This window comes from Bactrocera neohumeralis, chromosome 6, assembly GCF_024586455.1.
Source record: "Bactrocera neohumeralis isolate Rockhampton chromosome 6, APGP_CSIRO_Bneo_wtdbg2-racon-allhic-juicebox.fasta_v2, whole genome shotgun sequence".
In the NCBI taxonomy this organism is placed as follows: Eukaryota; Metazoa; Arthropoda; class Insecta; order Diptera; family Tephritidae; genus Bactrocera; species Bactrocera neohumeralis.
The window spans coordinates 3765410-3784830 of NC_065923.1; the positions used below are offsets into that span (position 1 = coordinate 3765410).

General features: G+C 31.5%; 4 protein-coding genes across 4 annotated transcripts; 2 read left to right on the forward strand and 2 right to left on the reverse strand.

The window, feature by feature from the left end:
- The first annotated feature begins 384 nt into the window (after positions 1–384).
- On the forward strand, positions 385–13911 carry LOC126761269 (cysteine and histidine-rich protein 1 homolog). The gene is made up of 9 exons (XM_050477300.1): positions 385–1332; positions 9177–9235; positions 9434–9548; positions 9639–9762; positions 9827–9979; positions 10132–10292; positions 10362–10478; positions 11650–11735; positions 11813–13911. The coding sequence occupies exons 1-9, from the start codon at positions 832–834 to the stop codon at positions 11838–11840; spliced, it is 1344 nt and encodes a 447-aa protein (XP_050333257.1). The 5' UTR covers positions 385–831; the 3' UTR covers positions 11841–13911.
- Positions 13912–14153: 242 nt separating this feature from the next.
- Positions 14154–15254, reverse strand: LOC126761273 (ribosome biogenesis protein SLX9 homolog). The gene has a single exon (XM_050477306.1). The coding sequence runs from the start codon at positions 14758–14760 to the stop codon at positions 14176–14178; it is 585 nt and encodes a 194-aa protein (XP_050333263.1). The 5' UTR covers positions 14761–15254; the 3' UTR covers positions 14154–14175.
- Positions 15255–15332: 78 nt separating this feature from the next.
- LOC126761270 (cyclin-dependent kinase 8) lies at positions 15333–17003 on the forward strand. Its single transcript, XM_050477301.1, has one exon. The coding sequence runs from the start codon at positions 15578–15580 to the stop codon at positions 16886–16888; it is 1311 nt and encodes a 436-aa protein (XP_050333258.1). The 5' UTR covers positions 15333–15577; the 3' UTR covers positions 16889–17003.
- A 79-nt stretch (positions 17004–17082) lies between these two features.
- On the reverse strand, positions 17083–19154 carry LOC126761267 (probable splicing factor, arginine/serine-rich 7). Its single transcript, XM_050477296.1, has 2 exons — positions 18507–19154; positions 17083–18452 (listed from the first exon to the last, which is right to left on the reverse strand). Exons 1-2 carry the CDS (start codon positions 18894–18896, stop codon positions 17355–17357), a joined length of 1488 nt encoding a protein of 495 aa, XP_050333253.1. The 5' UTR covers positions 18897–19154; the 3' UTR covers positions 17083–17354.
- Between the last annotated feature and the right edge of the window lie 267 nt (positions 19155–19421).

Consider the following 19421-nt stretch of genomic DNA (forward strand, 5'->3'; position numbering starts at 1 on the left):
CTGTTAATGTTTGCTTACAAAATAAATATAATAAGCACATATTTCGTATTGTTTTGTTTTGCTTAATTAATCTTTATATTGCTTTTCTCTATATTTGCTATGGCATCCAGCTGATTTAGCGTTGCCACTAAAGAAAACCAAATCTTTTTAAGCATATTCTATCTTAAAACTCTCACTTCTAGAATTAAAAAAAAAACGAAATTGAAATTATATGTAGTCAATTTGGTAAATTTTCTAAATTTTTTTATTTATATATTCCGTAAAAATTGAACCAAAGAGTTTGAAAAAAGTAATTTAGCACACTGCATTACTAGAATACCCAACACTGGTGTCTAATAAGAAGAATACATAAATATAAATACATTGCACATTCGTTCTTGTATTCATTCTTTGAGTTGAATTCGCCCGATAAACATATATTTAACAACGGTTCGGTACATTAACACTGTTCCCAACAAAGAAAAAAGAAAATAGCTACAATTCCATTTGTTTTCAATCAATCTATTATTTTTGGAATTGGAAGAATTGAAAATTATCAAACGGAAAAGTTTACGTAAAAAGAGCATTGTTATATAGAAGCGATCAAATTAAGAATTTATAAGCAAAATTTTAAGCAATAGTGAATAAATTCACCAGCAAAGAAAAAATTCAGGCATCGTAAAACCGAAAAATCGATTTAAGGGGGACAAATAGGAGGAGTACAATCGCATATATACTAGGCGAAATATTGGTTAAGGAAGCTCACAATTGTATTTCGTGCATCAAATTTAGAAAACCGATTTTGCTGAAAAATAATAAATATATACTTAAACCACAGTTTAGATCATAAAAATGGCTGACGTTGAATCAAGTGCTGTCGTGCAGCAACCACCTACAAACGCTAATAGCATGAACCTAAATTCTATCCCTCTATTGGCATCCGCCGAGTTACTCGGTGAAAGTAATAGTGCCCAAGTAAGTCTCCAACAACAGCAGCAATCACAGCCTATTGCTGGTGCTATTGGTGGAGGAAATGGTGGTAGCGCTGGCACTTCCTCAAATTCGGTCAGCAATGCCAGCTCTATAGCATTGGATGTTGCTTCTAGTGAAAATTCAAGTCTGGTCAATAGTGGAGTGATTGGGAGTGGAGTGGGTGGTGGCAATCCATCGAGTGTTGGTGGGGGTAAAATAGACTCCGGTGAGCCACCATCTAAGAAACAAATGCTCGACCATCCGAGCACATCTGCGGGTAGTGGGAATAGTGCTTCGCAACATGAAAAACTCGAGTACCGTCTGGGAGGGATTTTATGTTGTGCTGTTTGCTTGGATTTGCCTAAGACAGCAATGTATCAGGTGAGTACCAATGTAAAATGTTCAAATTAGCATTGTGTAGGGGTAACATTTTAACTTGTTTATTGAATTTTTTTTTATAAAAATTAAATTGATACAGTTAATTAATTTGTTTCAAAAATCCCAAGAAAGCCAGCTTAGTGACAAATAGTGTTAAAAAAAACAAATGTTGGTTTTAAATGCCGTAAAAGTATAGTGGTAAAAAGGTAACGGCTATATAAAAAAATATAGATAAATAGCTAGAGTTAAGGCTAAAGGAAAAATGTTTTTGGTTATGATATGCGACTAATTTATTTGTGTATATCGCAAAAAATTAATTTGAAAATATAAATAATATAATTTGTTTCCCCTTAATCAACAACAATTATTGGCGTTTACTCATGAAAAAAACGCAGTATAAATATCAGCTGTGCGTTGTTATGTGCCTTTTTTGTTATTCTCATTATATCGAATTGCCTTTTTACTTCCATTTTCCACATAAGAAATGTATATAAGCTAGTCGAAGAATTATTATTTATAATGGTTCATATTCAATTAGTTACTTTTTAAATTGCCAGATTCTAATAAGAAAACTTTTTTGCTACTGTTTATAAGTGATTTTTTCTGTTCGTAGGGATGGTGGAAAATTATTGTTGGGCATTGGTTGGCCAGAGTATGTATTGGTGTGAATCGTGTAATACGTAGCAGAATATGGCTGCTTCAGTGAATTTGTTTTTTCCAAGGGACGTAGGGTGGGACTGTTTCTGAGTGCTCGGCTGACTGGTTACGTATCTGATCGGCTGTTTGTTATTCTCAATTGGCTTAGTTCTCAGCTGAGTTTGCTTTTACTTATCTACTTCTTGTATACATACACAATGGGAACTGCGTATTTTGTTTAGAATATCAATGCATGAGCATAAAGTAAAGCAAATATATACATATGCATTTATCTGCTTACACTAGTGCATACATACATATGTATGTATGTACATACGTTGATGCTTTTGTATGTAGTAAATTGAATATTATTTTTTGTGATCACAGACATTTTTGTGTTTTTGTGACCTGTTTGATAATATATACATATACGCACATACATACGTACATATTTAAGTATTTACATATGTACGTATTTAAGCATATTCATACATATTTATATTTTAGAAATGACCTTTAGTTCCCCACATTTCAACATATGGATATATTGGAATATATTAAAAACATGTGAGTGTAGGTAGTTATCGTCATATGGCACTTACTTATGATAATCATTTGATAGTTTTGTTTCCAAATTTGATTTGCTGCATAACCATATACACATGTATGTATGTATATGCATATGAACATACTGACACCTACATATGTAAGTATGTATGTACATATGTATGCAAATAAATTCATCTATTATGTCTACGAATCAAAAGTGTGTAAGAATTAGAATTAGGTACATACATACATATGTATGTATGTATGTATGTATTTTTTTTATTTTGAATGAAAGTTAGTGATGACTTTGTCGATGAAGTGTAATAGTTTTGGTGTAACTGGTTTTAATAGAAACGCGAACAGCGAATATATGGTAAAAGAGGGGAGAAACTATATAAAACGCAATTTGTGAAATATTCTATTGAATACAATTCTTTTTCCTTTGGTTATGTGAATTGAAACGTGCATTCACTGATGGTAGCCCCTGTAGCCATGGTGCATAAACAGACTTACATATGTAAGTATGTATGTATGTAGTACATACATACATACTTATACGTAAGTTCATGTACATACATACATATATGTGTATGTAAGAACTTACAAATGTCTACGGCGCAGTTAAGTTGCAACTATTGCGTCTTTTTATTTTCAGTGGTGGGTTTGGCTCTTTGTGCCCCAGCTCCCTGTTCCAATGATATACATACATAGATACATACATACAGTATGTAAAGTCAATTTTTAAATATGTACATATTTGGAGTTTAGAAGATATTTAAAACCTTGTTTCTTTTTTGCCACCCAGATGTACATACTTATGTACATACATATGTACATACATACATACATACTTACATATGTACATACATACTATGTATGTATATACCAAAAAATGAAAGTATTTTTTTTGTATTTTATTTTTAAATAGAATCATACTGTCAAAGGGTCGAATTTAAATTCCAGCTGATTTTCAGTCAATTAATCAAATATTTGACTTATTAGAAATTACATGTTAGAAACTGATAGGTTAAAAGCGTTCATACATTGTATATTTACATACATACTTATGTACATATTATGTTATTAAATACGCCACATTAGAAAAATTATTAATTTATAAAGTTATAAGAAAATATAAAATAATTTCAGCTCGGTTTTGCAAGTCATTTGTTTAAAATTTAGCCTATATACATACTTATGTACATACATATAAAATAGGTACATACATACATACATATGTATGTATGTATGTACATAGTAAGTTTTTCATATATTTGCTCGCGTTTATCTCACTTTCTGTTTATAATACTCACCACTCTTAGGGCAGCGGAAAAAATAGTTGCTGAATCAATCGCGTGTTGGATGATCATTTTTTGACGTCACCGTGATATTCTAATGCATTTTGTCACTATAATCACATAAGTATGTACATATGTACGTATGCACATACCTACATACTATATGTTCACTTTCATATCGAGAAACACATATTCAAGTGTGCATTGTGATTTCAATATGAGAGTTTTGGCTTTGATTTCTTATGTAATACGAATTTCCTACTGCCATCTTAATGGAAAGATAACTTTTGTTTTTATTATTTTATGTTATTTTTTTTTTGGTGTTCCTAATCGTGACATAAAGATGATATTTATGTATGTATGTATGTGTTCTTATCACACATACATACATACGTACATATTATATACATATAATGTATGTATATGTAGATAATAATACATTTATACGCATTTATAAGTGATTATGCCTTAAATATGAGACGATAACACCTACAATGTTGTGGAGAAATTGATAACTAATTGCGAGCTCATATATGTATGTACACATGTATGTATATAGAGGTATTTATTCTCTCCTATATATACACATAAAGATGCATGTACATATGTATATACAACCATGCGCTATGTTTGTATATCAACTATACCACGCTGTATATACTCGCATATGTGTACGTATGTGTGTATGTATGTTGTGTCTATTATTTCTTATTCGGTGCGAAGCAAGTACACAAAGTCAGCTGTTTCTGACATTCATAGAATAAACATGCATGCAACCATAGACATTGTATGATATTGTACCCACCTGGCCCAATGCGAATTCATTTACAAATGATATTTATTTATTTCATTATTTAAGACGTAAGGTTTTATTATATACAATACATTAAGTTTTATTCGTAAAAGAGGGTAAATGCTATATAGATTTTATTTGTATGTACCATATATTAATTTTTATATACATACATACAGGCAATTTTCATTAAAGTCAGTTCGAATTTTAAATAATTGTTATTTACATATTATTCTGTTTGATTATTTTTAATGCGTCCGGTAGATAGGGTTTCTAAATATTGTTTCTAAAATTGTTTTGTATACATGGAAGTAGATGAGCCACAAATTACTATTGCATCCATGCACCTGTATCTACATATGTACATATGTATATACTTGCATAGAGATTGGTATGCATAGGCAATGTATAAGTTACAGGTTGTCGTCTAACGGCAGCATTTGGTAAATAATATCCAACAAACTGAACTGGCAGAATTCACAACAATCATTGTTAGCCAGCTGAACTAATAAGAAACAAACTGGTTTTACAGGTTGTTATTATTGTGAAAGCTTTTGTTGTAAACACTACAACTCTGTGTTATTGTTTTCATGAGTTGTACAATATTCTAATGTACATATGTAAGTTAGTGCAGGTTCTAACACACATACATAGGCTACTTGGGTAAATTTTCCTAGCCATTACACATCGTTTCTTCTAAGATTTATTATTTCAAGGTGATCTCTATCCTCTATCTGTATTCTGATATTATGAGTGCTGCTTATAATGGAATGACCACTCACTACGATATGATGTTTTATCATCTTAAAAATACCTCAAATATGTACATTAGTACATTCGATTTTAGAAAATAGAGATAGAAGTTAGAGGTGGTTCAAGCTTTCATTTACTGATGTACATATATACATATGTAAATACCCTGCAAAAAACTTGTTCTCAACCAAAAAAATGTTACATTTAACAATTCATCGACAAGCTCTAAAAAGTATTTAATAAATTCTGAATGGCATAAGAAAAAGTAGTTGAGTAATATAAGTTCATTCAACCGCAGTAATCATGACTTAATTTTCATAAACTTCTATCCTTGTGCGATAGTCAGAGTAATATACATACATACATAACTACATATGTATGTATATGTATGTAAGTATATATGAACTACATGGCATTACATTTTCTTGGTGAAAAAATGAAATGTATGTATGTATGCACTAAAAAACTTTGACTTTGACGGTGATGCGTACGTATGTACATACATATGTGTGCACTTAAAAACAAATAAAACATCTAATAAAAACACATTACAAACAATTTCACCAATTTATTCTGGCAGATGACTTTGTAGTAAGGCAAAGGATTTGAATGTACATAATTTTCCAACCCGCCATTTTGCCTCTAATACGACGAGTTTTCCACTAATTTCGATTATACATACATACATGTGTACATATATACAACACGTCTCGTTGCCGACGATATTGCCTTCTTTCGACAGTTTATTATTATTTTTTGATACGAAACGCATGCGATTTTTCGTTTGTATATTGATTTTGAGCTGATAGCGATAGATATTATGGTCATGGTCATTGAATAGCCATTGGAACGCTGAAATAAATTCAATTAAATGCAATTACACCGATGTAAATTAGTCTGTATATGTGAATGAATAAATAAGTATATGTAAAATTGAAAGATATAGTATGTGTGGGATGCAATGAAGATCGTAAACAAAGAAATTGTTAATTTTCACACACTCAATTCTCACCCATCCTCTTTTGTTCTACGACAATCTTTCAGTCATAACCACCACACCCAATTTTCTAGCAACTTTTAAATGAATTTCTTTGGGGCATTTTAGATGATTTTTGTGGACAGGAGAATTTCTCTTCAACTTGAATACTTTTTTTTTTATTTTGTCTTTCGTCGGGGACATTTTCCCTCATTTAAAAATAGAAGTAAACACGTGTACATACATCTTGGCACATATTGGGAGGCCAACCCTAAACATAGAGGAGGTTGTGGTCCTCAACTCTACAATGTGCAGTTATTTGGATATCTATGCGTTAGTGTTCGTTCTATTGTATATTTTGTGATTGCTAAAAATAATTAAAATATCAGCATTGTTAAAGTGTATGCAGTTTAATTAAAGTTCAATAGCTTAGTGTATATTGATTCTGCTTAGTACTCGCTATAATTCTCACTGATTCGTTGGATAGTAATTTTTTCAACTATCACTCACTCCCTGTTTGCTGTGTAATTTTCACAATTATTCGTTTCCTTTTTTAAATTCGCTTTTTGAAAATGTTCTTCCCAATTGATCTGCCCTTAGCTGATCGTTTTTTTTTCTTTAAATCAACTTGTACCTTAGCTTTTTGAATCTAGTGAGTCATTTTACTTATGTGGGTACATACGCTCATATGAACAAGTGCATAGCAAAATTATTTTCGTTGGAAGATATGGATATTCCTATATAGCGATTCTTGAGGCAATTTTCAATCCAACGAAGCTGATAGTGTTAATTTTTTAAACAAAAGTTGCCATTAGAGATACATATTTGTAGAACTCACTCGCTTTAAACGCAAGTTAAGTCTAAAAATTAAAATTTTACCGAAAAAATTAGGAATAAAAATACAAAATCGGTATACTGCTAAAAACCACCGGTTTTACCATCTTAACGATATTGTATTTTTATAAATGTCGTTTAATCGTAAAAAATTATATATTTTCGAAATTATTAATGTACAACGGCATAGCAAAAATTAAAATTACTAAAATTAAATGAATTAACATTTTTAAATCATAGAATCGGAGTCGTTTTTGTAGTAAAACCAAAAACATTGGAGAAAGGCTAAGAACTGATTTCTAAATAGACAGGCTCCCTGCAAAAGCAATACCAATTTTTAAATAATTTTCGTAATCCATTCCGTAATCCGTTCATTTGGCAACAGTGTTCATTGGTTAACTGTTGTCTAATGGAAATCGTTATTTAAATTTTTTGGAAATAGTTATTCACATAATGGACTCGGCTTATTAAATTAAAAATTTTCAGATCTTCTTTATACATACATCTAGTTGATAGATGTGATGAAATTTCTAACTAACATAATATCCATTAATAGTTAATCTAGTTGATAATGTGATGAAATTTCCAACTAACATATTATCCATTACTTATTTTGTGTAAAAAAGTTCTATAAAGTATGTTTAATTAATTTTTAGTGATTTTTATTTAATACTCTCAGTTTACTGACTTTTAAGTTCTCACTTATTTTAATTTTTTACGCAAATTACTTTTTTAATTTATTTTCCACTTAAATCGTTGAATATAAATAATTTTTTGACTATCTAACTTATTAATTAATTAGAATACTATCGAGTGCCTTAAAAAAATTAAAATATTATGATTTCATTAGTTTTATTTAGTTAATTTACATTAATAGTTCATTTATCAATTAGATAATTAATACAAATTAACGAATATAGTATTTTATATAGATACCTATGTTTATGAGTACCTATATTGAGAAATGTATAAATGTACCATTTTGTAAATGCAAACAAAATGTTTTAAATAAAAACAAACATGTAATCAATAACTATGCAATAAGTGATGAAATAGCAAAAAATCTGTGAATATGTTGTAACTGTACCAACACATACATATATGCATTAAAACTTTCATTTTGTTGTCACTATTTTAGTAAATAAAAGTGCGAATTTGAAAAATATAGGCAACACAGAAAAATGCAAAAAAAAAAAAAACAAATATATCATATATATAATGGAAAAAATGACAACACCTAGCATTTGCATATGAAACGTATTTATTGTATAATACTAGAAAGTATCGACAAGTTAAATCAATAAAAAAGTTCACAATTTAAATTGAAAACCAAAACAATGCGCTTGTTTTTATTTAAAAGAAAAATATAGAAAAGTACGGCTTATCTATTCACTTAGCCACCGAACAATCATCTCCTCAATTTCCATTTAGTATTATCCTCATTATTTAAATACATATGCCGACTTACATGTATACTCACTCTTCTTAATTTAATTTCACCACGTAAGCAATATTTTTCACACAAGTCATTTAATTGTTTCTCCAACGCACTTGGCCAAACTCACATTTCCCACTTCATGCAATCAAGTTCCTATCTCGCTATTCTATACAATCAATATATTCATACATTCATACTCACACTCACACTCAGGTCGTCCCGCACAATATTTTCTACTGCCTATTACTGCAGGAAACGCCACTCCTGTGTAGACTCGCATCCTTTTTATGTGATGGAACGGCTTTGAATGCGATCTACGTTTGTGGTATTTCTAACAGTAATATGTTGTGTGGAGAGCACATTTCACCATGCTATTATAAAATTGTTCAAATCGTCAAAGATTTCAAACTAATAGATTCTTTTTTTCTTTTTCCCGTTTACAGGATTTCACTTATTTATTCATAAATAAAATAATATATACACAAAATTTACGAACAAATAATTATTTATTAACGTATTTGGCATTTTCTTGAAATTCTAACTATTTACCACTTACCATTCTCATTACAGTGTCAAATGGGACATTTAATGTGTGCTGCTTGTTTTACACATTTACTCGCAGATGGACGGTATGACCTATATACATACTATATATAAAATATATATACATACTTGCATATGTATTTGAATATAACTCAAGTAATCACTGATTAACTGACCATTAAGAGAATATTCCAGCATATTTTTAATTTTCAGCTAATGATTAAAATGTTATATTTAAAAGTTTTATGTATTCGATTATTTTATATTTTTATAATTTGCAACAGTTTGCGTGATCAAATTGCCACCTGTCCAAACTGTCGTGTGGAGATTTCGAAGAGCACAGCATCGCGTAATTTGGCCGTGGAGAAAGCCGCCTCTGAGTTGCCCAGCGAATGTCAAGTATTTCAAAACTCCAAAATATAACTGCATACATGCATTTATATATATATACTTATACATATGTTAAATCTAATAATTTATATTCTTTAGTTTTGCAACAAAGAGTTCCCATACAAGTCGCTAGATCGCCATGAACAGTATGAATGTCAAGAACGGCCAACAAATTGCAAATATTCACGAATTGGTTGTCAATGGCGTGGACCGAATCATGAAAGTATGTACCTACATAATTTGTTAAATGGAACGTCCATGTACAATCTAGTTATTTGCCTATGTAGCTAACGAACATGAGCGCAACTGCTTGCATCCCACCAAATCTGGTTATGAAGTAATGGCTGCATTGGAAGCACACGACGCTAGAATTAAAGAGGAAAAGAAAATGTTTAATACATTAATCGATTTGTTGAGTTATGAGAAAATTATATTTAACGGTAATTAAATAATGCTTATATGTAAATATTAAAACATTATTAGTATTATATGTAAATATTAACAACTAAATTTACCTTTAAAATGTTGAAAACTTTACGAATTAAATAGTCAATAATATTTTGTTTTATGTACATATGTATATATTTTACAGATTTGCAAATGAAGCCGTATCGTACCGATGAGTATGTACACAAATTGTTTTATGAGACGGCCAGATTTACGGCATTCAACCAGCAGTGGGTGGTGAAGGCTCGCATTAATAATAGCCAACGTGATCCACATCAATCCAATGAGCGCACCATAACCTATCAGGTAATACAATGCATTCAATTTTGCCTAAATAATTACAAAAAAATTGTTATAATAATCTCGAATTTATAGCTTATCTTGAAAACAAAAACCACCACACCAATGAGTATTCACTTTTTTGCTTTAAAAGGACCTTTTTCTGATATGAAAGTGTCCACTCAAATTTACAAGCATGAATTCACGGACCAAGTAAGTAAAACTGATTTAAATTGTTATGTCTATAATAAGATTATATCATAGTATAGTAAAATTATCAAAGTAGTGATGTTATTGAGAGGCAATTGACGAGGTGTTAGCTTTTATTTGTTCGCATCCTTCTATTGCAAAATCGTTCATGATCTACAATATATCATCACCTTAAATGCAAAATAACATGTCTTCAAAAAAATCGAAATTGGGGTTAAAGTTTAAATACTAAATTTTATAAAGATGTTTGGGATCAAAAATTTTAGTTTTGCTATAATAATTTTAATTTTTTATTATGTAATGTAATGAACGATTAAAATCAAGGCCTTATGTAGAAAACTTTTTTTTGACGGGTTATCTTCACTAAAATTGGCACAGTCTCTTAAGAAATCCGATCGAACATCTAAAACATATAGCTGCAATACAAACTGACCGGTCAAATCAAATCATTTGTATTTTTGAAGGGTATTATGGACTCGACGCAATTGAAGTTAACGTTTTTTTTTTGTTTAACACAAAAAAAGTAACAAGTAAAAAATTATTCAAATTAACGGCTGGATTGAAAAGGGATAAAAAATATATATTTACACTTTAACTAAAAGTAGTTCAATATAAATATTGTAATATGAGAAGGGAAAAGCTATGTTGATGTTCGATTAAAAATAAGCTTAATCTAATATTTACGTTAAAAATTAGCAATACTTTTTTAATCCAGTTTTGGATTTAACTATTTTATCTTTCCGGTATTTGGGATTAAAAAATTAAAAAAAAAATAAATTAAGAATTTCGTGATTAGAAGCAATTACATTTTTTTCCAATCTCGTATTTGGGATTATAAATTTTAATTCAGATGTTCGTGATTAAGAAAAAAATTAATTAAATTATTGTTTCAATGCATATATGTACAAATTTGTATTATTTAACATAATAACCTGGTAATAACCAAATTCAAAATTTTGTTTCAATGGTTTTTACTTCTCCTGTAAATTTATGCAGAGATGGGACGCTATTTTGCATTTTAACTGGTGACATGCACGTATGTTATTTGCCTTGTAGAATTCTACAATATTTTCGGGGAGCACGATTTTGTTATTATTGATAAGAAATTACGAATTTTTAGATATCATCAATTGCCAAAATTATAAGACAACTATTGCTTAATTTTTCTCCACAGAGCAGTGAAAGTGATTACTATATACTACCACTGCCGGATAGTTCCGAATGCAATAGGCTATTATCCAATAAAGGAATCAATTTCCGGTAAGATTCAACTGTTTTTATATACCCACAAACAATTGTTTTTCGTTTGGTTAATATATGTATATTTTTTATTGCAGCCTTTTGATGTTTTTACTGAATAAATAAATGTTTTATGGGTTTATTTATAATTACGAGAGATATATACATATACATTTATATATATAAATATATATATATATATTTTCCATTAAAGCATCAATAATTCTTCATAGTTTAAGTTATGATTATATAATTCGTTTGTAATGCTTAACAATAATTTCATTAAATCCGCATCGGTGCTTAGTGGGTAAGAAAAATTGGCGAAGCACGTTTCCAATAATGTTAGTCCTTCAATCGTTTGGTTTTATACTACATGCTTATACATACATATATTTATATACATATATAAGTATGTACGTATGCACGAATGTATAACATAACTACAAAAACATGTATTTCTCTAGCAACTTAAACATTAAAATTATAAATAATTTTAAGTAAAAAGTGAAGTTTATATTTACACATACAAAAACAAACGGACAACATGTTAAATGATATCGAACATGGCTAAAAAGAACTATATAGTAAATTGGTAATGAAAACAATATTTATTTGGCGTCAACTCAAGCGTCGAAAGTGATTTGGGGAATAATGTCTTCACAATTTTCCAGGTAATAATTATGCCTTTTTAAGCAATCAATCTTATGTGACAATTGAGTTGTATGTCACCACAAACATTTATTAAAATATTTTGAACGTGTAATATTAATTTGAATTTACAATTTATCCAATCACGTATATTAGTTTTTAACAATTCATAATACATTTACAACAATATTACATACACTAAACACAAGTCTCGCTGTCGTTTGATTCAATTATAAACATAAATGGGGTAAATTTAATATTTCTAAGGATCTCAAACATTACGAAAATAAAAAATAAAAAAATTAAAACCAGAATATAAGAAATAATACCTATAATGTATAATTGCAAATATTAATCTATTAATAAAATAAATAGCAAAACAATTGTGTCGATGTACCAAATAAATATTAATTTATACATAATACATAAACACAGACAAGTAATAAATACTTTCCTCATACATGCAAACATAGATCAATGTACTGTAGATTGTATACTACAGCGCTTACGTATATATATTAATAAATAAATGTACCACATACAAATTTACTTTTTAATGCTTCTACTAAATCAATAAGGACAACCGTGTCTAATAGTCACGTCACTGTAAGAGCCAACACCACTTGATATGTTATATAATGACAAATGACACATCGAATACTAAAACATTGTTAAACAATCTGTTGAACAATTAGCAATTATACCCTCATTTAACTATGTATTTAAAAAATCAAACGAACTAAAACCTGTCACGCACCTAAATCGACTTTTTAAGGCAGACCTACTAATTCGATTAACTAGCAGCAGGTCTCTAAAATTAAAGTTGGAACACCTTACATTTCATATTTTATTGGAATTTTAATTAAAACATAATTTAAAGTTTTTCAGTTGAAAATATTAGCATATATATGTACATACATGCTTATATTATTTTCTTAACGCCGATTTTTTCATTAATTCTACTGTGTGGTTAATTAACCTACATATACTCAGAATATGTTTTACTGTTATTTTTTTTACCCCAGTTTTTGTATAATTTCACAAAACTAAACACATACATTTACATGACGTAACATATAAGTGTACATGATACATACCTCTCTTTAGATTCAAAAGGTTTAATTTTTTAAAACAACTTGTTTCTTTTTTAAATAAAATTAAGTTAAAAAAATCTTTCAACCAAAAAAAAAACTTAGATTAGTGAATAATGATCTAAGTTTGCAACTTTTTTCAAAAGTTTCGTGTAATTACCTTATTGGTTATTTAGTACGTACAGCGCTTAAAAATGCCATATCTGCTGGTACGATTGATTACTGAAAAATTATAAATACAACCTAAGTGATAAAAACAATTAATTTTTCTAAATTTACACAAGAGCATACACACATCCATACTAAATTACGTTCAATATGCTTGTAGATCTAAAATAGTTAAGAAAAATTACTTGGCTCATGTAAAAATGAAGTGAAATCCAAATAAATGATAAAAACCATTACAAAAATCTTCTCATCCGCAAGATTAGTATTAATAAATGATATGATAAAAACGAGTTTTTCTAGTTTGATTTCTGCGACGTTATTAAAAGTTCAATAAAAAATTGTGCAATACTGAAACCGTCAGTTAACGATTGCAATGTTTTAACAATAATTTAAAACAAGGAAAAATGAGCGATATGTAGTATAAAGGTTTAGTAGATTCAACGAATTTTTTTTTTCCTAAATATTTAATGTTGAAGTCTTTTACGCTACAAAATTATATATTATATTAATATATGTTTTCAAACACAATGTATACATATATAGTTAGTTCTGCTTTATTCATCTATAAGGCCACGTGTGTATTTTATATGATAGGAAATTGCATCACGAGGATTTTTCTTAAAATCTGGATCTTTCAGAAGGGCCTGGTAAGAGCTAACTTGTCGTACAAATTTCTCTTTCTTTTTCTTCAACTTTTGCTTAACATTCAATTTCTTATCATCTTTTGGATTCTCCTTAGATGTCGGCTCATCGATGTGTTTTATTCCCGTCTTACTATCAGATTGCTTACTTAATTTAAATAGTTCATCTAAGGAGGGTAATGCATCTTTCAGAGGCTTCAAGTCACCTATAACCGCCGTCTTTTCTCTGTTTTTGCGCGCTGCTTCCTCTTTACGTTGCTTTTTTATCAATGCGAATTTATTCATTAGATGTTTATGTTTCTGGCGCACTTTCTCGCGTTTGGTAATTGCTTTTTTCTTAGTAGGCGTCTTAGTTAGGAGAAGTGTGTCCTCGAGGACACCCGTATCATCTTTCTTGCCAACATTTTGTATTTTTGTTTTAATGTTGTTGGTGGCGGTAGCCGCTTTTGATACTGCAGCCTTGGCTTTCATGCGGATGTTTTTGTTGACTTTTCCCATGTTTATTAATTTGTAGTTCCTCTTTCAACCAGGATTTAAATTTACTTCGTATATTTGTTTATAATCCTTTCGAATATATTTATTTATTTGATAACCATGCGCTTTTGACAGGTGGAGTCTTGTAATCGATTAATCATGAAGCAGCACTACCAGCAGAGAACGTTTATAATGGAAGGCATACACGCACCAATTATTGTACTAATTTCATCGAATTGATTGGATGAAAATCAAAATTTTTTGATATTTTGTCAAGTTGGTTGTGTTAGTTGGATCGTGTTTGGGTTGGTCGTGCGATTTCAAACGATTTCGCCATTTCATTTCGGCTGTCGAAGAGAGCGCGTCATATATGTATAATAAGTAAACCAACAACTTCCGAACTCATGTTTAAGCAACGAAGTGAATACTCAAAATGAAGTTGGCCTCAAAATTGTATTAAAAGTTGTGTCGTATGTAGCGACAAGGGCAATTTCTAGCCCAACTCAATCAACCAACTAATTGTTGTGTGTATGCCTTCCATAATAGAGAAGGTTCACGGCGCGCAGAACGTAAAAATATTTATCGGTAACTCGGTCGAGTTTCACCACAGCCAGCTCTGCAGCAGAAATTTTAACATTTTGCTTGAACAGAGCAGCGCGTGGAATAAAAATTGTTTGTTATAAACGTTCTCTGGCACTACTATTCTTAAGAACAGTTTCTTGTCATACATTTGACAGCCGGTGAAACAGCTGATAGACTCCACTATATCAAAAATATAACTTATTAATTCAGTTTAACGCGTCTAATACTTTTCATTAAAACATTTACTTAATATTTTGCAATGGATTACGATTTTAAGATGAAAACGCAAATGGAACGAACAAAAGTGGAGGACCTCTTCAACTACGAAGGCTGTAAGGTAGGACGCGGTACGTATGGTCATGTCTACAAAGCAAAATGGAAGGAGCGTACTGACGGCAAAGAATATGCACTGAAGCAGATAGATGGTACTGGTTTATCCATGTCTGCATGTCGCGAAATCGCACTTCTTCGAGAACTCAAACATCAAAATGTAATCACATTGATTCGGGTGTTCCTTTCTCACAACGACCGTAAAGTATTTCTTTTAATCGATTACGCTGAGCACGATTTATGGCACATTATTAAGTTCCATCGTGCTGCTAAAGCCGCCAAGAAGCAAGTAATTGTACCTAGAGGAATGGTGAAAAGTTTATTGTATCAAATTTTGGATGGAATACACTATTTACATAGTAACTGGGTTTTACATCGAGATCTAAAGCCGGCAAATATTTTAGTAATGGGTGATGGTAATGAGAGGGGACGCGTAAAAATTGCAGATATGGGATTCGCTCGTCTGTTTAACGCGCCACTTAAGCCGTTAGCAGATTTAGATCCAGTAGTTGTAACATTCTGGTATCGGGCACCAGAACTGCTATTAGGTGCGCGTCATTACACTAAAGCAATTGATATTTGGGCAATTGGTTGCATTTTCGCCGAATTGCTTACGTCCGAGCCAATTTTCCATTGTAGACAAGAAGATATTAAAACTAGTAATCCATATCACCATGATCAACTGGATCGTATCTTCAATGTAATGGGATTTCCTCAAGACAAGGATTGGGAGGACATCAAAAAAATGCCTGAGCATCATACTCTAATAAAAGATTTCAAACGTTCAACTTATTCGACTTGCTCTTTAGCTAAATATATGGAACGCCACAAAATTAAGCCAGATAGCAAAGCATTCCATCTTTTACAGAAACTTCTACTTATGGATCCTAATAAACGCATCACTTCAGAACAAGCTATGCAAGATCCATACTTCCAAGAAGACCCACTGCCTACGCAGGACGTTTTTGCGGGTACCCCTATTCCTTATCCGAAGAGAGAATTTTTAACAGATGATGACCAAGAAGATAAAGCAGACAACAAAAGACAACAACAACAACAGCAGCAGCAGCAGCAGCAGCAACAGCAAGAGCCAAATGCTAAAAGAGTTCGTTTATCAGGGCCTGCTGGTCCTGGTCAACAGCAACAGCAAGTGCAACAATCTCAAGATTTTCATCATCAGCAACAGCAGCAACAACAAATGATGTTTAATCAACAACAAAATTTTCAGCAACGTTTTTAAATATTACATGCAACGCGATTTATTTAAATATGTAATTTGGCTACAGATCTCTAATAATTCGATGACTAGTGCAAAGTTGCTAATTTTTTAATAAAACAAATATTTATAAAATGTGTCCATACTGTACTTTTTAAATTAATTTACTCAAAAAGAAGAGTTGTCTTTTTGTAGATTTGTTAAAATAAAACAAAATGTGGTGGACAATAGAGTGCGTTCTTTATTGTAATAGCTTTGTCGGGGGAACATAAAAGTTATATTTCTCAAACAGTAAATTCTTAAAATATTGAATTCTGTATAAAATAGTATAATAGAATATGTTAGAGTATAAATTATTATTCATCAAATATAAATTACTATACTGCAGAAAGTCGAAAATTTAAACTTTAACTTAAGAGTGACATGTTCATTCTATTACTAAAAGGGCTCAATTAGCACTTGATGTGCCATTTTGATACTAAAAGGATAGTTATGGTGAATTAGATATATCCATGTTGTCCGATTTCTCCACGCTAACAGATTTGCGAGACTTGGAGTCCACACTTGATCGCGTGCTTTTAATTTCTATATCTTCTGAAATAGGTTTTAATTTGCGATCAGGAGTACGCGAACGTCGCTTAGACGAAGACGATTTTGTTGGTGGAACAATATCTTTGCTGCGACTTGAACGTGATCGTGTTGATGGAGATGGCGAATGACGTTTACTGCGTGACCGCGAAGAGCGAGAACGTTTCTCATCACGAGCACGGTGCGAACGCTTGCGCTCACGAGAGCGAGAACGTTTAGTACGGGATCGGGAACGACGTGATCTCGAGGTACTACGACGATGACGTGAACGAGAACGTTTGGCACGACGGTCGCGGGACCTAGACCTCCTTTTAGAACGTGAGCGAGACCGACTCTTACGACGGGATCGAGAGCGTTTTCGTGATCTGGAGCGTTTGCGTGAACGTGAACCACGAGAATGCGAACGAGAACGTCGTTTGGACTTGCTACGGGATCGTTTACGAGTACGAGACCGAGAACGACGTCTGGAGCGTGAACGATGTGAACGCGAACGACTAGTGCGACGATCACGAGATCTTGAACGTGAGCGGGAACGTCGACGCTTATCCTTAGCCAACATACCAATTACGGGATCAATTGCAGCTGAAATCATATTTTGAGCTTCTTTTACAATAGTCATTGCCTCTTCAATTTCTGCCTGCGCTGCCTCATTTGATTTTGCTTCTGGCTTGGTTATGGAATCAGTTGAATGATACACATTTAAATATCCTCCCTTGAATTCGTGTCCTTGCATTTTAAGAGCATGTATAATACTTGGTTGATCGCAGAATTCGATCATACAATAAGTTTTACCATCTTTCTCCGCCCATCTTGCGTATTTTACTTCACCCGCACGTTGAAAACATTCCATTAAATCGTCAAGACGCCATTCATTCTTCACATCACATACGATTATCGTTCTGCGTATTTCTTCAATTTTTCTAGCGTCATAAAACGATGGCAATGCTGGATATTCGGGTAAATTGTTGTCCAACAGTTTAGGATCATAAGTTTTTATAACCTAAAATTATTAAGTTCTGTTAGTAATTAAAACAATGTAAATATACATACTAACCTGTTGTGGGGACTGGCCTTCAATACGATTGATCACTTCTGGAGGTAACTTTGAATCCGGCTTTTGTAGTCCCGGTACGATTGTACCATTTTTGGACATCTCCAATGCGCGATATTCTTCAGGAATTGCCAGCACAGGTATGACAATTAGTGCTCGATCAATAAATACAGTGTTAGTTAGATGTTGTGCCACTGGAACACAGCTACTTTCCGCATACTTAACATAGCAAATGCGAGATTGCACGGGGCAAGACACATCACGCACAGTCGGGTATAGACGGATTTCTTCGATTTTCCCAATGTTACCAAACAATGTTTGCATTTGATCTTTCGTGGCTTGGGGTGCAATGTTCGTCACTTGAATGACGCGCGCTTGATTTCCACCAGCCATTCTTTAAACTAGTTCTCGTATTTCAAGAGTTGAAAAAAGAAATGTAATAAATTTTCCGCGTGGGCACCGTGCGACAGCTTAACTGCCCGGATGCCCAAATTATCGAAATTGAATTGATTTTATTCTATTAAGATTTGTGAATGTATGTTTATTCTGAAAACTTATACAATTATTAACTTTCATTAAAATGTTAAGCGGAAAAACTCATCACAAAATACTAGCGGCACCAAATTATTTTTGCGATGAAAAACCGACCACTGAACAATAACTGAATCAGAAGGGTTGCTATTAAATACCAGAGTTGTAAAATATATTAGTACCAAAATATTCAATAGTACTACTGACTGTTAATTTTTCATAAAATTATGTTTCTAAAATTTTTTAATATGTATTTATAATTACTTCGAAATAATTCAATCTGTATTTTTTCGTATTTTAATTTCTCAACCGCAATTTAGTTTTTATTTGTACTCCTGTGCACAATTCGTGGAATATTTTTTTCTCTATAGTCTAAACCTTCTATTA

Excerpts from the sequence above, each read along its gene's own strand:
- LOC126761269 (XM_050477300.1), top strand. The coding sequence starts at position 832 with ATGGCTGACGTTGAATCAAGTGCTGTCGTGCAGCAACCACCTACAAAC. Across the intron at positions 9,763-9,826 it reads GCGTGGACCGAATCATGAAA|CTAACGAACATGAGCGCAAC; the intron begins GTATGTACCTAC and ends TTGCCTATGTAG. Across the intron at positions 10,479-11,649 it reads AGCATGAATTCACGGACCAA|AGCAGTGAAAGTGATTACTA; the intron begins GTAAGTAAAACT and ends TTTTCTCCACAG.
- LOC126761273 (XM_050477306.1), bottom strand. The coding sequence starts at position 14,760 with ATGGGAAAAGTCAACAAAAACATCCGCATGAAAGCCAAGGCTGCAGTA.
- LOC126761270 (XM_050477301.1), top strand. The coding sequence starts at position 15,578 with ATGGATTACGATTTTAAGATGAAAACGCAAATGGAACGAACAAAAGTG.
- LOC126761267 (XM_050477296.1), bottom strand. The coding sequence starts at position 18,896 with ATGGCTGGTGGAAATCAAGCGCGCGTCATTCAAGTGACGAACATTGCA. Across the intron at positions 18,453-18,506 it reads AAGGCCAGTCCCCACAACAG|GTTATAAAAACTTATGATCC; the intron begins GTTAGTATGTAT and ends TAATAATTTTAG.